This window comes from Hylobates moloch, unplaced genomic scaffold (assembly GCF_009828535.3).
Source record: "Hylobates moloch isolate HMO894 unplaced genomic scaffold, HMol_V3 SCAFFOLD_9, whole genome shotgun sequence".
Taxonomy (NCBI): Eukaryota; Metazoa; Chordata; class Mammalia; order Primates; family Hylobatidae; genus Hylobates; species Hylobates moloch.
This window is the reverse complement of record NW_026652284.1, coordinates 47,500,743-47,518,495: the sequence shown is the minus strand read 5'-3', so window position 1 is coordinate 47,518,495 and position 17,753 is coordinate 47,500,743. Positions and strand designations below refer to the sequence as shown.

General features: G+C 39.8%; 1 protein-coding gene across 5 annotated transcripts in view; it reads right to left on the bottom strand.

Moving 5' to 3' along the window:
- The window catches only part of LOC116813300 (suppression of tumorigenicity 18 protein), a 110,877-nt gene that overhangs the window by 2,844 nt on the left and 90,280 nt on the right, over positions 1 to 17,753 (bottom strand). For all 5 annotated transcript variants that reach the window (XM_032759797.2, XM_032759795.2, XM_032759798.2 and 2 more), the window contains 3 exons: positions 12,365 to 12,453; positions 4,637 to 4,740; positions 2,581 to 2,724 (listed from right to left, as the gene is read on the bottom strand). In XM_032759797.2, coding sequence (XP_032615688.1) covers positions 2,581 to 2,724; positions 4,637 to 4,740; positions 12,365 to 12,453 — 337 coding nt within the window. The remainder of the gene's footprint in view (positions 1 to 2,580; positions 2,725 to 4,636; positions 4,741 to 12,364; positions 12,454 to 17,753) is intronic.

Below are 17,753 nucleotides of genomic sequence, written 5' to 3'. Positions count from 1 at the left end.
CCTGTTTGTGGAAGGTGAATATTTGTGAGGCTGGGAAGGAAGGGTTGCTTGTACTAAGTGGTGCCTTTAACAGCACTGGGCAGAAACTTAAGGAATTTAAGATTTGAGCAAGTTGCTCGGTAACAGTTGTGATGGAAAATTTTCCTCCTGCATCCTCAGACCCTTTTAGCCTGTGTCTCTCCCGTGGCATCATTGTAATACACTTTTAAAAATTTCTCAGTCTCTGTAGGCAGAATATCAGTTTCACAAAGTTTAAATTTATTCATCCAGTTTTTTTTTTTTTTTTTTTTTTGGAGACAGTGTCTCGCTCTATTGTCCCAGCTGGAGTGCAGTGATGCAATCTCAGCTCACTGCAACTTCCACCTCCTGGGTTCAAGCGATTCTCCTGCCTCAGCCCCCCAAGTAGCTGGGATTACAGGAGTGCACCACCACTCCCAGTTAATTTTTGTATTTTTAGTAAAGATGTGATTTCACCATGCTGGCCAGGCTGGTCTCAAACACTTGACCTCAGGTGACCTACCCGCCTCCGCCTCCCAAAGTGCTGGGATTACAGGCGTGAGCCACCATGCTTGGCCTCCCTGTTCTTTTTGTATGTTTTGGTCTCTCCTTTACCCAGTGTGATGCTTCAAGGAGAGCACATGCTGGATACGTGTAAGTTTCACACAAATGTGAAACGGAATGTATGTCACAAGGGGAATGCTACTCAGTCATTTCTGTTGCCACCATTTTCCCTCCTTTTTAAAAACACGTGATATGAGACTTACTTCTCAAGGTGCTTGGAAGAAAGGACATTTAAATGTCAAAGTATTGCCATTGTTGCTATTTAAGGAAACAAGCTTTCTAAATTTGAAGCTATTTGGTTGTGCTCTGCTCGGCAAAGCGCTGATCTAAATTATTAGTATTGTCCAATCGTGATTCTCTGTCCCCTTCTCTTTCCTGCCTTTGCTGTGCCTTGTGTTTCTTGGAGAGTCAGGGAATTGGATGGGAACCCAGGTAGCACAGTGGATAAAGGCCACTCTGCAGGGCCGGGCCCACTTGCCTTGTGTTAGCTTTGGAAACTTGATTAAACTAAGTAAGCTCTCTGAGCCCTGATTTCCTCAACTATGGAATGGGAATACTAATGCTCGCTCTTTGGTGCTTTTGTAACATTTTGTGTGATCAGCACTAAAAATCACCACTAGAGTGCCCTGTGTGGTGAGTATACAAGGCACAAGATAACTAGTGTGGTACCTATTTTTTATGGCAGTGGTGAAGAAGAAAATACTAAGGGATGCATATTCAAAGTATGATTTATGCAACATTAATAAATAACATTACAATGATTTTTAATAATTATCTTAATCGTTACCATAGTGGTATCATTTATTTTGCTTTGCGTTCATTATTACATTATTGATTTTTTGGCTGGTGGGAGTCAAGAAACATATCTGGAATTGGTTAAGATAAGAACTCCATGCTAGGAACTTGCGTAAAATTGAGGGGCTTAATGTTTTAACCAAAACCAATTATATTTCTTTATCACATTGCTGCTTCTATAAATAATTTCATATATAAAATTGGCATCTTTGGAAAAATTATTCTAAAAACTTAGGTTCTGAGGAAATTAAAAGCATTTAGCAATGTAGTCTCCCCTCCAAAGATTTGTCTGTATTTAAGAATATGTAAAAGAAGCTAATTTTCTATGAATTCCAAATACAGTCATGCAATGCATAACAACATCTCAGTTAATGATAGACTGAATACATGATGATAGTCCCATAGGATAACAATAGCATATTTTGATGGTTTAGATATGTTTTTCCACGTTTAGATACACAAATACGAGTAATTACCTAAAGTATTCAGTACACTAACATGCTGTGCAGGTGGGTAACCTCAGAGCGGTAGGTTGTACCATATAGCCCGGGTGCACAGTAAGTAAAGTAGGGTCTGCCATCTAGGTTTGCGGAAGGTCACTGTATGATGTTCACACAACGTCAAAATTGCCTAATGACACATTTCTTAGAACGTGTGCCCATTATTAAGTGATGGAGGACTATAGTTGCATACCTAAAAGACATGCTTAGATTTTGAAAATGAGGATTCCGTGTTCATTTTTTTTTGCTTTTTATTTTATATGAGGAGAACTGAAGTAGGTTCTTCATACTTTCGTATGAAGAAAGCACCTAGTCCATTGGGAATTGAACATTTTTGGTTACAGTTCCCGATTTGGGTGGATGATGCAAATAATGGTCTCAGATTTTGTAAGACATGGAATCTTCTACTTGAAAATACATTTTCACTGAGGGAGTTTTGCCCTTCAACTTTCACATGACATTATGAACCAAGCTTTAAAAAATCCTTTGTTTTTAAATGACTTTGGCCTCTAAAAAATTCTTGTCCTTAATATAATTTAAATAAATGTATCTACCACATTCCCAGAGAGGAAGATTACTCTAAGCCAGACTGTGATGAAGTGTGGTCACTCTCTGACTGCTCACAGGTCTCTTCAAAGCTCAGTCGTGGCAACCCCGTGGGTAAATGCATGATGACACTGCAAACGCTTGTAATGGAACAGCAAGGTTCTGGCCTTGAACTTACCATCTGTGGAAGCTGGATGTCGGCAAGGCTTGAAATGAGAGCTTGGCTCAGACCTGCCAGCTCTTTCAGCAGACTTTCATTGTTCTGTTCTATGAGTTTGTTCTCCTCCTCTATCGTCTTTAAGTTGCTCTCCATAGACGTGATCTACAAGAGAAATAACTTGGGAATGTGAGTAGTGGAGTTTGGAAGGAGCTCAAAAGGTTTCTCCCTGAAGGAAAACGCACCAAGTGCATCTGAACACTAAGAGACGCATGCGTGCAACTTCTCGGCATGAAGCTGCAGCCCCACTGGGTTGTTTGAAGTGCTGGAATCACATCCCCAAATTTTCATCTTCAGCGCAGACTTCCTCATGAATTGTAGAACTTCTCCACATGGCTGTATGATGGATATCTCAAACTCAACATGCTTAAAGCAAACTTTGCTATTTTCCCCAAACCTGCTCCATCCACTGTCTCCCTTTTCCAGCCAGCAGCAACTGAACTGTAGTACAGATCCCCCATGGCTCGCTCTTTCATACCTCACCTCCACTGGCGCCTCCTTCAAAATAGCCAGGATGGGACTACTGTCCCCTCCACACTGCTGCCCCCTGGGCGCAGTCACCAGTGTGACTGTGCTGCCTTCTCATGGGTGGCCCTGTGTTTGCCATTACCCCATCTAATCTCTTCTGGGCCTTTCCTCAACACAGCCATCAAATGAGCCTCTTAAAATGCAAGTCAGCATGTCAATCAGATGGGATTATGTTACACGTTGGCTCAAAACTGTGCTACAGTTCTGCACACATTCAGAATAAAACCCAAGGTCTTTAAAATGGCCTAAGATGCCTCGTGTGAGCTGCCCTGTTGTCTCTGAGACTATTCTCCTGTGACCTGCCCCACCCACCTCACTCACCTGCGGCCACACTTCCCTTTGCTAATTCTCAAATCCCCAGACCTTCTCATGATGAGCACTTTTGCGCTTGCAGGGTTTCTTCTGTCTGAAACACTCTTTCTCCATACCTGTTTGGCTAACTCCCTCATTCCTCAAGTCTTTGTGATGGCTTTCTTCTCCCTGGGGGCTGGTGGTCCCATTTAGTATTGAAATACAGCCACTTGCCCAGCCTCCTGCCATTCTGGCATACAACACCATTGATCATTTATGACTTTTTTGGTTATTGTCTTCTTCCTCCTTCTAGACTATAAGTCTCAGGAGGGCAGAGGCCTTTGTGTTTTTTGCTAATGGTTTTCTAGAGGAATTCCCATGATTTCTAGACAAAAGTACCAATCTGTGGACCAGATGGCCATTAATTGATGATGGCAACACTGGTCACTCTGGGTAAGGAAACCAAAATTTCAGATGGATTAAAACCCTTTGTCTTAAGCTGTTGTGTGAGGACTTCCAAGACATCCAGTAACCATGGTGGTATAAAAAATCCTGCATTTCAGAAGAGGAGAGACGGGAAGGGGAGAAAGACAGTCCTATGCTCTGTCTCATTCTTTTGCTGCTAACTTGTTGCGAGAGTTATGATTCATGTTTTAAAAATCTTGGACTGAACCGTTGATTTCCAGGAGATGAGGCAGACATCACAAAGAAGAATGCAGAATTGAGAAATTGCTTGGGCTTTTAGGTGAAGAATTTGCTCAAGAAAATGTTCAGTAGGATTTATTCCTAATAAATACTTACACATTCAGAGGTGTTCCAAAAACATTAAATGAAAAAGTTGCTATATTTTACTTGAATTTTGAATAAAACCAAGGATTTTTACCTTTCCATCACATATTTTTTCTAATGTACCAAAGACTCTTTGGTTATAGGATGATCTGCCTTGTTTGCTTATGAAACCTTTGATGCCACCAGGGCAAAAACATGAGAAAGCTTGCCCACAGCTACTGAATAAATGGTAACCTGCGATGATCCACCTATTCAGAATTTTACAATAATTATGGAATCTAGAAACACTCAGCGTATTGACTCTAAGATACTATATATTTTCACACAAGCTTTAAAAAGTTCAATGTTTTGTTTCCACCAAAGATTATGGTTACATTAAGGATCATGAATTACTTTTTTTTTTTTTTACCTGGGTCTGAAGTTTCATCATATCTGCTTCAATTTTAAGGTTGGATTCATTAAGTTCCTTTATTTCTTCATCCAAATGCCTAATTTCTTCATCACTCTCTATTCCTGTAAAGAGTAAGACTACCTTAGTTCGAACTGAAAACTGTTAACAAATGAGTCATTACATGTTTAATTTGTGATTTGCTACTTGAAAATGAGACTTTCATTTAAAGTGTTTTTACCAAAACAATACATAGCCAGGATTCTGAAAAAGTGGATAAGAGAAGTTACAGATTTAATTTATTGGTAAGAAAGAAAAGAGGGAGTAGAAAAGTGCCATCGTTGCATGTAGCTCAGTTATGTCCCAGGGGTGCTGCCAGACGCATTTGTAAATATGTCTTCAATTACATCTCACCGCACCCTACAGCGGGACTCGCTCCATTATACCTTCCTCACATATGAAGACACCAAGCCCAGAGAGGTTAAATGAGGCCTCAGGAATCACTGACAGAAGTTAAATAACCTGCCCAAGTTCAAATTAAGAGGCAGAGCTGGGATTAAACATCAAAGCCCTTGCATTCTCTTATTCAAAATGCTGCAAGGACAGTTTTATGCTGAGTAATTAAATATCTGTTTAGTTGAGTTAGACCTTAGGACCCATGATGGGTGGCAGAGCTGCGGGGCTGCTGGCAGGTGAATTAGAGTCCAGAGACCCATTGGCAGAGTCTTCCACATGGACATGGATGAGGAAAATGTAATTTAGGGGGAAGGACATCAGCTTGGGAGTTTGACTCCTGTTCTGCAACTTGGGCAACTTACTTATCTTCTTTGTGCTTCAGTATCCTCTTCTGTAAAATGGGCATGATATCTACACTGTGAGAATGAATGCAATAAAATGTAGAGCACTAAACATGCCACAGGCTCTCAATGAATGGGGGTTATTTCCCATGATTACTTTGTAGAAGGAGTATGACTACATTTGAAAGGTTTCAAGGACCTGGGGAAGGTAGTTAATATTAAGGGTGTGGGAAGCAGGATTGAAGGTAATTTACCTCCTAGAAGAATGAGTCTGAACCAGAGTGACAATGAAGAAGGACATGTGAACTTCCACATAGAGACTTCATAGGAGCAATTTCATGAGAGGAGGAAAAAGGGTACTTGGCCTGACAATTGGTTTGAAAGAGATCTGGGCTCTTATACTTTCCTAGGGTGACTACTTTGGGAAATAATCCATTACCTCCTGAAGGCGGATGCTCACATTCTCTATGACCCTACAATTTCTTCCTTAGGTACACACCCAAAACAAATGGTTGTACACAGGAGGCATGCATAAGGTGTACACAGCAGTATTGCTCGCCAAAAGCACAACTTGAAAGGAAACCACATGCCCACCAAAAACAACACGGGTGACTCTTAGTAATTTAGTGCGAAGAGAAAAAAGTAAGCCAAAAGTTACATCACATACAGCATGATAAAACATCTGGCTATTCTGTGGGTACTTACTGCTTTATTAAAAGTAACTACTGAATAAAGTGAGCCATGCATGGATCAATGAAGAGAGTGTGTCTTAAGATTGATATAACTCTGGGCTCTAAGATTTAATGAAAAAAGGAAAACAAACCAACATATAAGACTTAGGTACCTTAGTAGTTAGACCAGTTTGAATATGAGTCAACAGTATGACATGGCTACTAAGAAAACAACCAACAGTTACCCAGGACCATTCTCATGGAACTATAGTATCTGGGACTCAGGATTCATTCTGCACTGGCCAGCTGTGTCTGGAGAATTGCACTGCATCTTGGAGCACCGTATTTTATTGGTTGGTGTGCTGGTACAGAGATCGCCTCTCAGACAATTGATGGGTAAGAGCTGGGGCAGAAAGGACTGAAATATCTGGATTCTCAATGAAACAGGTATTTGGAGTGCTATCAGCACTTGAAATTCTTCTGATTTGAGCAATCGAAAACTTCCATTGTAATAAATTTCTTTGACATGTTGTTTTTCTTTTCTGTCTTTTTACAGTAAAATTCTACCTCAAAGAATGCTATTTTCTTACATAACATCTGGTGAGGCAGACAAAAACCAAGGAGATGCTTGTAAAACATGAAGTGTTCCGAAGGAAGCACAAAGGGTTCTGGGAGGCCCTTCACTGGAGAAAATGCACTCCTTTCAAGACTTTCAAGATCGGAAGGAGGCAGGCTTGTGAAAAACCAGCCAGCAGCTGAGCATCCAAGAGGAGGGAGGAAGCCCGGAGCCCAGGCTGAGAAGGGAGTGAGTGCCCCGTGGACAGCAAGAAAGTGAATGATGGGAGCAGGCCATGGGGACATCCTAGGAGCTTAGGTTTATTCCAAGTGCAACAGGAGCCAGGGAAGGGTTTTAGGTAGAGGAGCTGGGGTGATCGAGCTTAATTTTCACAAACATAATTTGGAGTTTTGAGTAGAGGATAGATTGGAGAAGAGACAGAGCAGAAGCGAGGAGACCCATGAGGAGATGATTGCTGGAGTCCTGGCTGGGTGTAGGGAAGAGAGGTCAAGAGAAGGAGAAAGACTCAGGATCTAATCTGTAGGCAGAATTTGCAGGACTTATGAGGGCTGGAGGTTGGGGGTGAGAGAAGAGAAGAATTGACCAAGACTGCTTGTTTCTGCCAGAGCAGGCGGCTAACTGTAGAGCTGTCTCTGTGATAAGGCAGACTGGGAGGCTGAAACTTGTAGTAGGATAAGTAAAATTTCAATTTTGGCTAAGTTATGAGTGCTTATGAGAAGACTGTTTAAGTGACAGCCTGGGTTCTTTGTTCTGGGATTTCATTAGGATTATGTTTCGCTGAGGGCCAATGTTCCTGAAGACACCCCAGCCTCTTAATCAAGATGGGGCTGTTTAGAAGATGCCTAATAACAAAAGATGGCTGGAGCTTGTGAGGGAAGATCATAAGATGAGATCTCAAAAAAGAAACATTATCATGGGATCTAATATGTAACAGGCTCCCTATACATGCTCATAGAATTAATCAATGAAGGAACTAATGTTTTTATTATAATTTCTGGGATCTGGGGAGCTATTTTAGCCACAGGATCAAATTCCACTAATTCCTTGTAATGTTTCCTGTTATCATATCACTTTATCTGTTTCCACGGAGTCACTCATCTGCCAAACTTCTTTCCATGCACACAGTCTTTTAGAACCTTTGGATTTCACTCTGCACTTCCAAATATTAACTCGTATGATCCTCATTTAAAAACCATGAGGTAGAAACACGTATTATCTCAAAGTATGGATGGGAAACCAAGGTACAAAGTAAGTGGTACAGCGGGGATTCAAATATAAGCTCTCTGGTTCCAGAATACGTTATTTTAACCATGAAAATACTATCTTTATTCATAGATGTTTCATCTGTTTTGGAAGTATCAGTAAAAGGTGTGCCCTGATGTTTACAGACATAATTCTAGTAGAGTGTTGGAGTAGCTAGGTATTGCTGATTATCAAGGAAACCATATACACTATCCACTAAATTATTATTATTATTATTTTTTGAGTCAGAGTCTCACTCTGTCGCCAGGCTGCAGTGCAGTAGCGCAATCTCTGCTCACTGCAACCTCTGCCTCCCAGGTGCAAGCGATTCTCCTGCCTCAGCCCCCTGAGTAGCTGAGACTACAGGCATACGCCATCATGCCCAGCTAATTTTTTTATTTTTAGTAAAGACGGAGTTTCACCATGTTGGCCAGGACAGTCTCAATCTCTCGACCTGGTGATCCACCCGCCTTGCCTCCCAAAGTGCTGGGATTACAAGCGTGAGCCACTGTGCCTAGCCTCTGCTAAATATTTTACTTAACTGTTCAGCGACTTTGATTCTTTATATAATCCATTTATGTAAAAGCAATAGATTATGCTTTCCTTTCATTTAATAATTCTAATGTTTATTTGTTACTAATCTGTGCCTAATTTGCATATTTGGGGATTATATCATATATTATATTTTCTTTGTATTCTGTATAATTATTGCAAGCTATGTATATACCTGTATAGAGCAAGTATTCCCAACATATGAGGCTTTAAGTACTATAGTTATGTTTTTTCATATTATACAAATGAAGCAATTCTATTACATTTCAAACAAATTCTATTATATTTCTTGAGTGAACTTCTATTTTTATTTATTTATTTATTTATTTATTTATTTATTTATTTATTTTTTAGATGGAGTCTCACTCTGTCACCCAGGCTGGAGTGCAGTGGCATGATCTTGGCTCACTGCAACCTGTGCCCTCCGAGTTCAAGCAATTCTCCTGCCTCAGCCTCCTGAGTAGCTGGGATTACAGGCGCCTGCCACCACACCCGGCTAATGTTTTTTTTTTTTTTTGTATTTTTAGTAGAGACGGGGTTTCACCATGTTGGCCAGGCTGGTCTTGAACTCCTGACCTTGTGATCCACCCTTCTTGGCCTCCCAAAGTTCTGGGATTAAGGCGTGAGCCACCGTGCCCGGCCAAACTTTTATTTTTAAATTGAGTTTACATACCAAAATTGTACTTTTTTTTTTATTTAGGGGAAAATAAGTTAACGTAAATTTAGCTATTTAGTTACTAAAGGAGTGAGGAGAGTTAATATCCAGAAATAAATGATATATAACAATATTTAGGACACACTATTTTGTCACATGAGAAGAGCTAGAAGGAGCTCCTAAATGCAAGACCATATACATAGATCAATTATCATAACTTCTGCTTGTTTCTACAAAGCACAGAAGGACTGTCATTCTTTCTTATACAGATGGCCTAATTTTATTATCAAGGGCTAGTAAAGGTCTTTAAAAATTAACGTGGCAATTTAATTATGGCAAGGATGGAGAACTAAGGATCAATTATTCTAAAATTAATGTACACATTTTTTGATATAGACCTTCCATGTTTGAAATGGTTTGTACATAATATTCCCCTAAAATATTATCTAATTCAACTAATTGCATGAATGATTTATACCTAGTTTAAATTAACATAGTATGCTAAAGGTAAAGCCATATGCACTTTGTATTTCTTTGCAATTTGATTTGATGTTTTTAATGTCTGAAGGTGTGTTGGTTTACATCTACTTTAAAGATCATCCAGAAAACAATTATTGTGGCCACACTTTAAGGTAAGGGATCATGAAACACAGCATTGTTAGAGCAGACCCCCAAATCACTTTAGGTCCTTCTTGGCCTTCAATGAACCACTGACCTGAATTCAAGTGAGCTTTTTCTCATGCAAAGTCATTGTAGGTTCTTAAGCTTTACAGAGCATCAGCTTCTACTTTCTTGGATTGTAAAACGTGTATTTTTCCAGTTAGTTACCTGTCCACATAGAATGACTGCACCCTGACACTTGTCAGTGGGTTCAACCCAGCTCGCTGCTGCTTTATATTCTTTGAAAACTCAGCTGAAGATGCTGGACATATAAGGACCCTTTGAAGTGTATGTGCTCAGCCCTGCTGCTCCTGGGTCTCTGTGCAAGTCTATTGCGGGTTCAGACAGACCACCTGCTGCTGGCCCCCTGCAAAGCTCTATCATAATTTGATGTAATGCCGCCAGATAACTATTTTGTTTTTATCTTTCTTAGGAGTGGCCTTGTAATTTGTATTCCGTTTACAGTATGGATGGTAGTGGTGTTCTCATAATGAGAACTCATAAGAAATATTTTCTTCATGCACTGGGTTCCAGAAGGAGTTTTGCTCTGAGTTTACTTACTACCATGTGATTCACATGGCGATTATAGCTTTCTTTTTTGTTGGCTTCTAATAGGCAAGGTCAAATTTGCAATCCTTATTTACCCAGCAAGAAATGACACTTCACACACGTCTTAGTGTCCTCAGGCTTGCTCCGTCTTGCATTCTTCGACTTTCCTTTGTCTCATTTTTGAATTAATTTTTTTTTGAGACAGAGTCTCACTCAGTTGCCCAGGCTGGAGTGCAGTGGTGCTTTCTTGGCTCACTGCAACCTCTGCCTCCGGGGTTCAAGCAATTCCCTGCCTCAGCCTCCCGAGTAGCTGGGACTACAGGTGCGCGCCACCACACCGGCTAATTTTTTTGTATTTTTAGTAGAGATGGGGTTTCACCATGTTGGCCAGTATGGTCTTGATCTCCTGATCTCATGATCTGCCTGCATCGGCCTCCCAAAGTGCTGGGATTACAGGCGTGAGCCACTGTTTCTGGCTGAATTAAATTTTTAACCAGCATTTAAAAAAAATGTCATGTAGCTTTGCAGTCCTTATCTTTTAAATACTATTTGAAATAGGGAGATAAATAAATACACATTAAATTGTCCCAATTTCACTGCATATGTACTGAGAGGTATTTAGGGAATGGGGAGCATTTCCAAGGAGCAGTCAGAACATCTAGTGAAAAGCTCTTTTACTGAGCATGTGAATGTTGGAAAGACTGGAGGAGGCAGGCCTGTCCCCAGCAGCGAGGGCTTTATTCCTCCTTTGCATGTACACTCCCCTCCTTCAGCGCTCGGGGTGAGGACCCACGGAGGGAGAGCATCCCCCACAAGGACCGCTTTAAATAAGGCAGATGAAGGCCTCAGAAGGAAACAGTAGGAAGCTCAAGTGCTTTCCCTCCCTTGGATACTGCATATCTTCTTTTTAAAAATCACACATACAAATTTAAAAGATTGAGCAATGCTTTCAGGGAAAGTAGCAACAGTGAAAGTCCTCAGCTCAATTCTAGTCATGTGCCAAAGATACCATCAAATAAAGTCTCCAGAGCAAAATAATTGCTCTGTCATTGTTTCTCAAGCGGTTTGGAAAGATCTTTGATGGAAAACAACACAGGCCCCAGATAATGCTCATTAGAAATCTCAAGAAAATGCATTCAAGAATCAAAGGAAAATTGGAGGATCCAAACAGAGAACTCAGAAACTGTATCTCTGAACTTGGAGAGGGGACTGACACTAAGGAAATATCTAGGGAAATGTAGACATAGGTAAAGATCTGGATGCTAAATCCAAACTTTCCAGAATCTCTATAAAAATATCATGTTGAGCACAGAAGAACACAATTGAAGGATTCAAATACAGATGCCAGAAACTGCTTCCTGAAATTTTATAGCAGATTTATACCAGAAAAACACGCACGTATACACACACACACGTACACACAGACAAGAGAGAGAACACACACACGTGAGAGAGACTGAAGGACACAACTTCCACTAGTGTATCTTTGTTGTTGTTGTTTTGTTTAGAGATAGGGTCTCTTGCAGTTGCCCAGGCTGGAGTGCAGTGGTACTATCATATCTCACTACATCAGCCTCGATCCTGGGCTCCTGGTCTCTAAAATCCTCCTATCTCAGCTTCCAGAGTAACTGGGACTACAGGTGTGCCCCACCACACTGGGCTAATTGTTTTTTGTGGGGTCTGGCTGTCTTGCCCAGGCTGGTCACAAACTCCTGACCTCAAACAATCCTCTATCCTTGGCCTCCCAAAGTGTTGGGATTACAGGCATGAGCCAGCATGCCCTGCCAACCACAAGTGTATCTTAATCCATCATACCCCATTGCCTGACTTTCTCTGTTGGAGATCACTCCGTATTTAAAAATAAGGAAGATACTAAAAAATTGGTTTTTAAACAAAGTTATAATTTTAGTTCAAATCTGAGGAAACCTTTCTTTTTGTACATTAAAATTATGCTTCCCACCTAGAGAATATTTGACACACGGAACGCTTTGGGGAGCCAGGGTCTACACCTGGAGGAGGTGGTGACAGCCAGCCCTGTGCTCTTACCCCCAGTTGCTTTGAGCTTGATGGTCATGAGTTCTTCAGAAACCTTGCCCTTTTTGATAGCTTGTGCATTGAGAGGACATCCAGATAAGCTGTGAAAATAGAAATTGTACTAATGTATGAAATGTGTATGATTTCTTATGAAAATTAAAATGTTTTATTCACAACCTACTATTTGTGTTTTTGCTGCCGATTAATTACATTATAACCCACAGTCTCTTTGTAGAGAGTAATGAATACATACCCATTAAAGCAAAAGCCAAAGGCCCTCAAATAATGTAAAATGTTTTGCTTTCTTTCCTTAAATCAAGGTACAAATAGTTACTGCTGATACACAATTATTATTTAATTTATTTTGTTAAATTGCTATTCATCTGCATTCAAGTAAGTTCTTTTGTTTAGTAGTGGTTACTTTATTTTCTGTAAATGTGAAATTGTACATATATATTATGAATAAGAATTGTTCCCAATTAGTCAAAATTCCATGAGTAATAAAGCAGAATCTAGTTCTTCCTGCCTTTACATAAAGTGTCCCTTGACCTTTATAGAATGACTCAAATTAATACAAGCCAAAATAAAGCCCTACCTCACGCCCCCATGGCAAATTCAGTTTGGTTATGGGAATGTTTTTAATTTTTTTCTTTAACTTTTACAACATTTTTCATTAAAAAAAATCTCTACCCTGGAAGGAGAATAAGAGGAGGTGCCACAAGTGTATTCAGATGCAATCACTGCAGAGGCAGTCTATTACATTGCAGTGGTGTTTATAACCCTTTCCATTTAGTAGTGGCACTCTTCAGCAGGGTTTCTTTCCCTTAATGTCATCTGTTTTATTTAAATTGCACCAGCATGATAAATGACAACATTGAAGAAAACTTGTTTTCACCGTTTATGATCAGATAATTTTGTTGTTCTATCCAGCCATTAATTCTTTTGCAATCTTGCTGTGTTTTCGTAGAAACAATTTTTAGATCAAAATAGTGATGATCATAATCAGTCATTTAAAGTCTTTTTTTCTGCAGAAAGTTAGTTACAACTCATCCATAAAGAAATCATTTCACTCTGAAGCTTGGGACATTTGGCAGAGTGAAAGAAAATATTTCTGAAGCAAAGCCCTTAATAAATGTGTGCTTAATTACTGTATTTTTTCAAGAATACTAATTATTCTACACAGAGTCTGTGAAATATAGAAAATAATAGACATATACTATTATATATAAAGAAAAGGCTAAGCAGCTTGCCTAATTTGATAAGCTATACATTTTTCTACACAGAAAAGGAAAATAATGAAAAGCACAAACTCAACTTGGAAACTGTGTCTTCTATTTTCAGAAGCTTCTCACTGTCAACTGTGGCCTATAAAAGTTTCATTATCAAAGACTTGGAACCAACCCAAATGTCCAACAACAATAGATTGGATTAAGAAAATGTGGCACATATACACCATGGAATACTAGGAACCAACCCAAATATCCAACAATGATAGACTGGATTGAGAAAATGTGGCACATATACACCATGGAATACTATGTAGCCATAAAAAACGATGAGTTCATGTCCTTTGTAGGGACATGGATGAAACTGGAAATCATCATTCTCAGTAAACTATCGCAAGGACAAAAAAACCAAACACCGCATGTTCTCACTCATAGGTGGGAATTGAACAATGAGAACACATAGACACAGGAAGGGGAACATCACACTCCGGGGACTGTTGTGGGGTGGGGGGAGGGGGGAGGGATAGCATTAGGAGATACACCTAATGCTAAATGACGAGTTAATGGGTGCAGCACACCAACATGGCACATGGATACATATGTAACAAACCTGAACATTGTGCACATGTACCCTAAAACTTAAAGTACAATAAAAAAAAGTTTCATTATCTGTTTTATGGGGAGTTTGCACATCTGTCTTGTTTTATGTCACATATTGTATTCTGAGAAAATAATCATGAATACTTATTTGGTAAACTGGATATTTAAAGGTGACCTTCAGTAAGTCCATTTGTAACATAATGGATATTAATACCTCATTAGAACTTCTCTGATCCTCACCCTTAAAGGATCTACTCTGTTCAGACACATGCCAGAAAACTTTCAGGGTGACACAGTGTTGTGGAAAAGTTAATGAAGCATCCATCCGTAATTACATGACTTAGAAGCAAAGAATATAGTTATGACAGAGAGGCTTTGCTTCCAAAATGCCACTTGATTTTGTATCTTCCAATGTAGAGATTTCATATCTTCCAGGATGTAAAATGAATCTTAAATTAAAAAAAAAAAGGGCAGGAAAAACATTTTAAAAGTCTTTTTTCCTTTTGAAGGCAGATTTTAAGAGGCTGAGGTATTTGGCTCCATATTGGAAAGGCAGAAAAAAAAACGTGGCTTATATGGTTTTGACCAAAATTACCATTCTATTATGACACATTAAAGGATTTTTTTTTTTTTTTTTTGAGGCAGGGTCTCACCAAGCCACCCAGGCTGAAGTGCACTGGCACAATTTGGGTCACTGCAACCTCCACCTCCTGGGCTCAAGAAATTCTCCTGCTTCAGCCTCCCAAGTAGCTGGGATTATAGGTACACACCACCACATCTGGCTAATCTTTGTATTTTTAGTAGAGACGGGGTTTCACCATATTGGCCAGGCTGGACTCGAACTCCTGACAGCAAGACATCTGCCCGCCTTGGCCTCCCAAAGTGCTGGGATTACAGGCGTGATCCACAGTGCCCAGCTGCAATTTTAAATTATATCTTCATCTGCCTTCTTAAAGCAAAATGGCAGGTGATACAATGTATGTCGTGAACATAATTGCTTACAATATATTATTAATAAGTTTCAATAAAATCTCAAATATATGGCATAGCACTAAATGAGTTCTGTCAATCACAGGATTTCTGATTTTAAAGCTACAAACATCCATAACTGTGTGTGTGTTTTAACATATCACTTGTCTTCTCAGATTGCTATTTTTTTCAAAGGGAAAATTTTGTCACATAGAGATTTAAAGCAAGGTTTGAAGGTAGTTATTATATAAATATAATATGGATATAGTGTGTGGGTCAAATTGTTCTTAAATGTCCTACAAAGTGTGTTTTGTAATTATTCCAATTTTGGTTGAGAAAAGTCTACGCACTAGCGCCTGTGACACCTCAGCTTGGTGCCTGGCCCATGGTGAGGACCCATCATTAAACCTTAGGGGAAGTGGGATGACACTGGCTCTCACGTGCCAACCTGTATTCAAAGCAATTCCATAACTTCCCTGTGCTTGTTTCATCTTCTGTCAACTGAGGATAATTATAATACCTATAGCTCACAGGGTTTTGCAAAGGTTTAAAGGAATAAACCATACAAGTTACTTATAAGGGTGCTGTCTGTGGGCAAGAACCCTGAATACGTGTCAGCTATTACCAGGTAACAAGTGATGGGAAAGAATATGAACAACCTCAGAGATTTCAGATTCAAAATACATAACATATAAAAGCCAGTTGTGAGTTATATTCCAAGTCATATAAGTCATCCTGCATATATACATATAGGCTTAATATTATCTTCACAAACAGGAAATGAGATCATCTGTGTTGAACCCCTACTGTGTGCCAGGCATAAACGAGGCGTTTTGCCATATTATTCCATTAAATTCTACACATAGGCCTGGCACGGCGGCTCACACCTGTAATCCCAGCACTTTGGGAGGCTGAGGCGGGCAGATCATTTGAGTTCAGGGGTTTGAGAACAGCCTGACCAACATGGTGAAACCCCGTCTCTACCAAAAATACAACAAATTAGCTGGGTATGGTGGTCCCAGCTACTTGGGAGGCTGAGGCAGAAGAATCGCTTGAACCTGGGAGGCGGAGGTTGCAGTGAGCTGAGATCACACCACTGCACTCCAGCCTGGGTGACAGAGTGAGACTCCATAAAAAAAAAAAAAAAAAAGAAATTCTACACACAGAAAAGAGAGAACATTTCACCTTAAAGAGAATACCCCACATTAAATACAGTCTCTTAAATATTTGAAATCACAAGAGAAATTCAATTCCATTAAATTCTACACATAGAAAAGAAAGAGTATTCCACCTTAAAGAGGATACCCCAAATTAAATCCAATTTCTTAAATATTTTAAATTGCAAGAGAACTTTTGAGTCAAGAATGCTGAAATCTGAATTACCTTTGTCTAAATTCTTCACTGCTTTCCATCTCCTAGAAAATAATAACTTGGAGGCTGGGTGCGGTGGCTCATGCCTGTAATTCCAGCACTTTGGGAGGCCGAGGTGGGCAGAACACCTGAGGTCAGGAGTTTCAGACCAGCCTGACCAATATGGCAAAACCCTGTCTCTACTAAAAATTAGCCTGATGTGGTGGCATGCACCTGTAGTCCCAGCCACTCAGGAGGCTGAGGCAGAAGAATCATTTGAACTGGGAAGGCAGAGGTTGCAGTGAGCCGAGATTGAGCCCACTGCACTCCAGCATGGGCAACAGAGTGAGACTCTATTGAAAGAAAGGAAAGAAAGGAAGAAGGAAAGAAAGAAAGAAAGAAAGAAAGAAAGAAAGAAAGAAAGAAAGAAAGAAAGAAAGAAAGAAAGAAAGAAAAGAAAGAAGAAAGAAAAAGAAAGAAAAAAGAAAAAGAAAGAAAGAGAAAGAAAGAAAGAAAGAAAGAAAAAAATAGTACCTTGGCATTAATATTGCAGCCTGTATTTTTGAAATCAGAATTTTCTTTTTCTTATTATGAAATACATAATATGTAAACAGGAACCTATGATGTGTATTTGCAGTTAAAAGAATATTCTTTTTTTTAGAGATGGAGTCTTGTTCTGTCACCAGGCTTGAGCGCAGTGGAGCAATTATAGCTCATTGCAGCCTCAAACTCCCAGGCTCAAGCAATCGTCCTGCCTCAGCCTCCTGAGTAGCTGGGACCACAGGCATGTACCACCACCAATAAGCACTACTTATTTACCCACTCCACTGTTAGCGGGCACGAAGGTTGTTTCCAGTTTAGAGTTAGTAGAGCAACACTGCTCAGATGTGGTCAGACAGATCTCCGGGTTCTCATATGCAGAGATCCTCTGGGCATAAGTCTGGGTGTGTGCTGGGGCAAGTGCATTTGTTCAGTTTTCAACTTGACTCTTTAATTTGCTTCTTAAAGTGGCACTACCAGTTGCTCTGCCACCTACAGAGTATGGGAGTATCTGTTGCTCCACATCCTCACCAAGCCTTGGCATCATTTAAAACTTCTTCACAATTTTTAAAGATAACTTCATTATTGCTAACTGAGGGATGTGCTCACCACAGTACAGCATTAATATTTCATTAGCAGTATCAACATGGATATTACTGAGGTCATTACAAGGAAGTCAAGCTACTGTACAGTAAATGTGCCATTAGGCACACTTG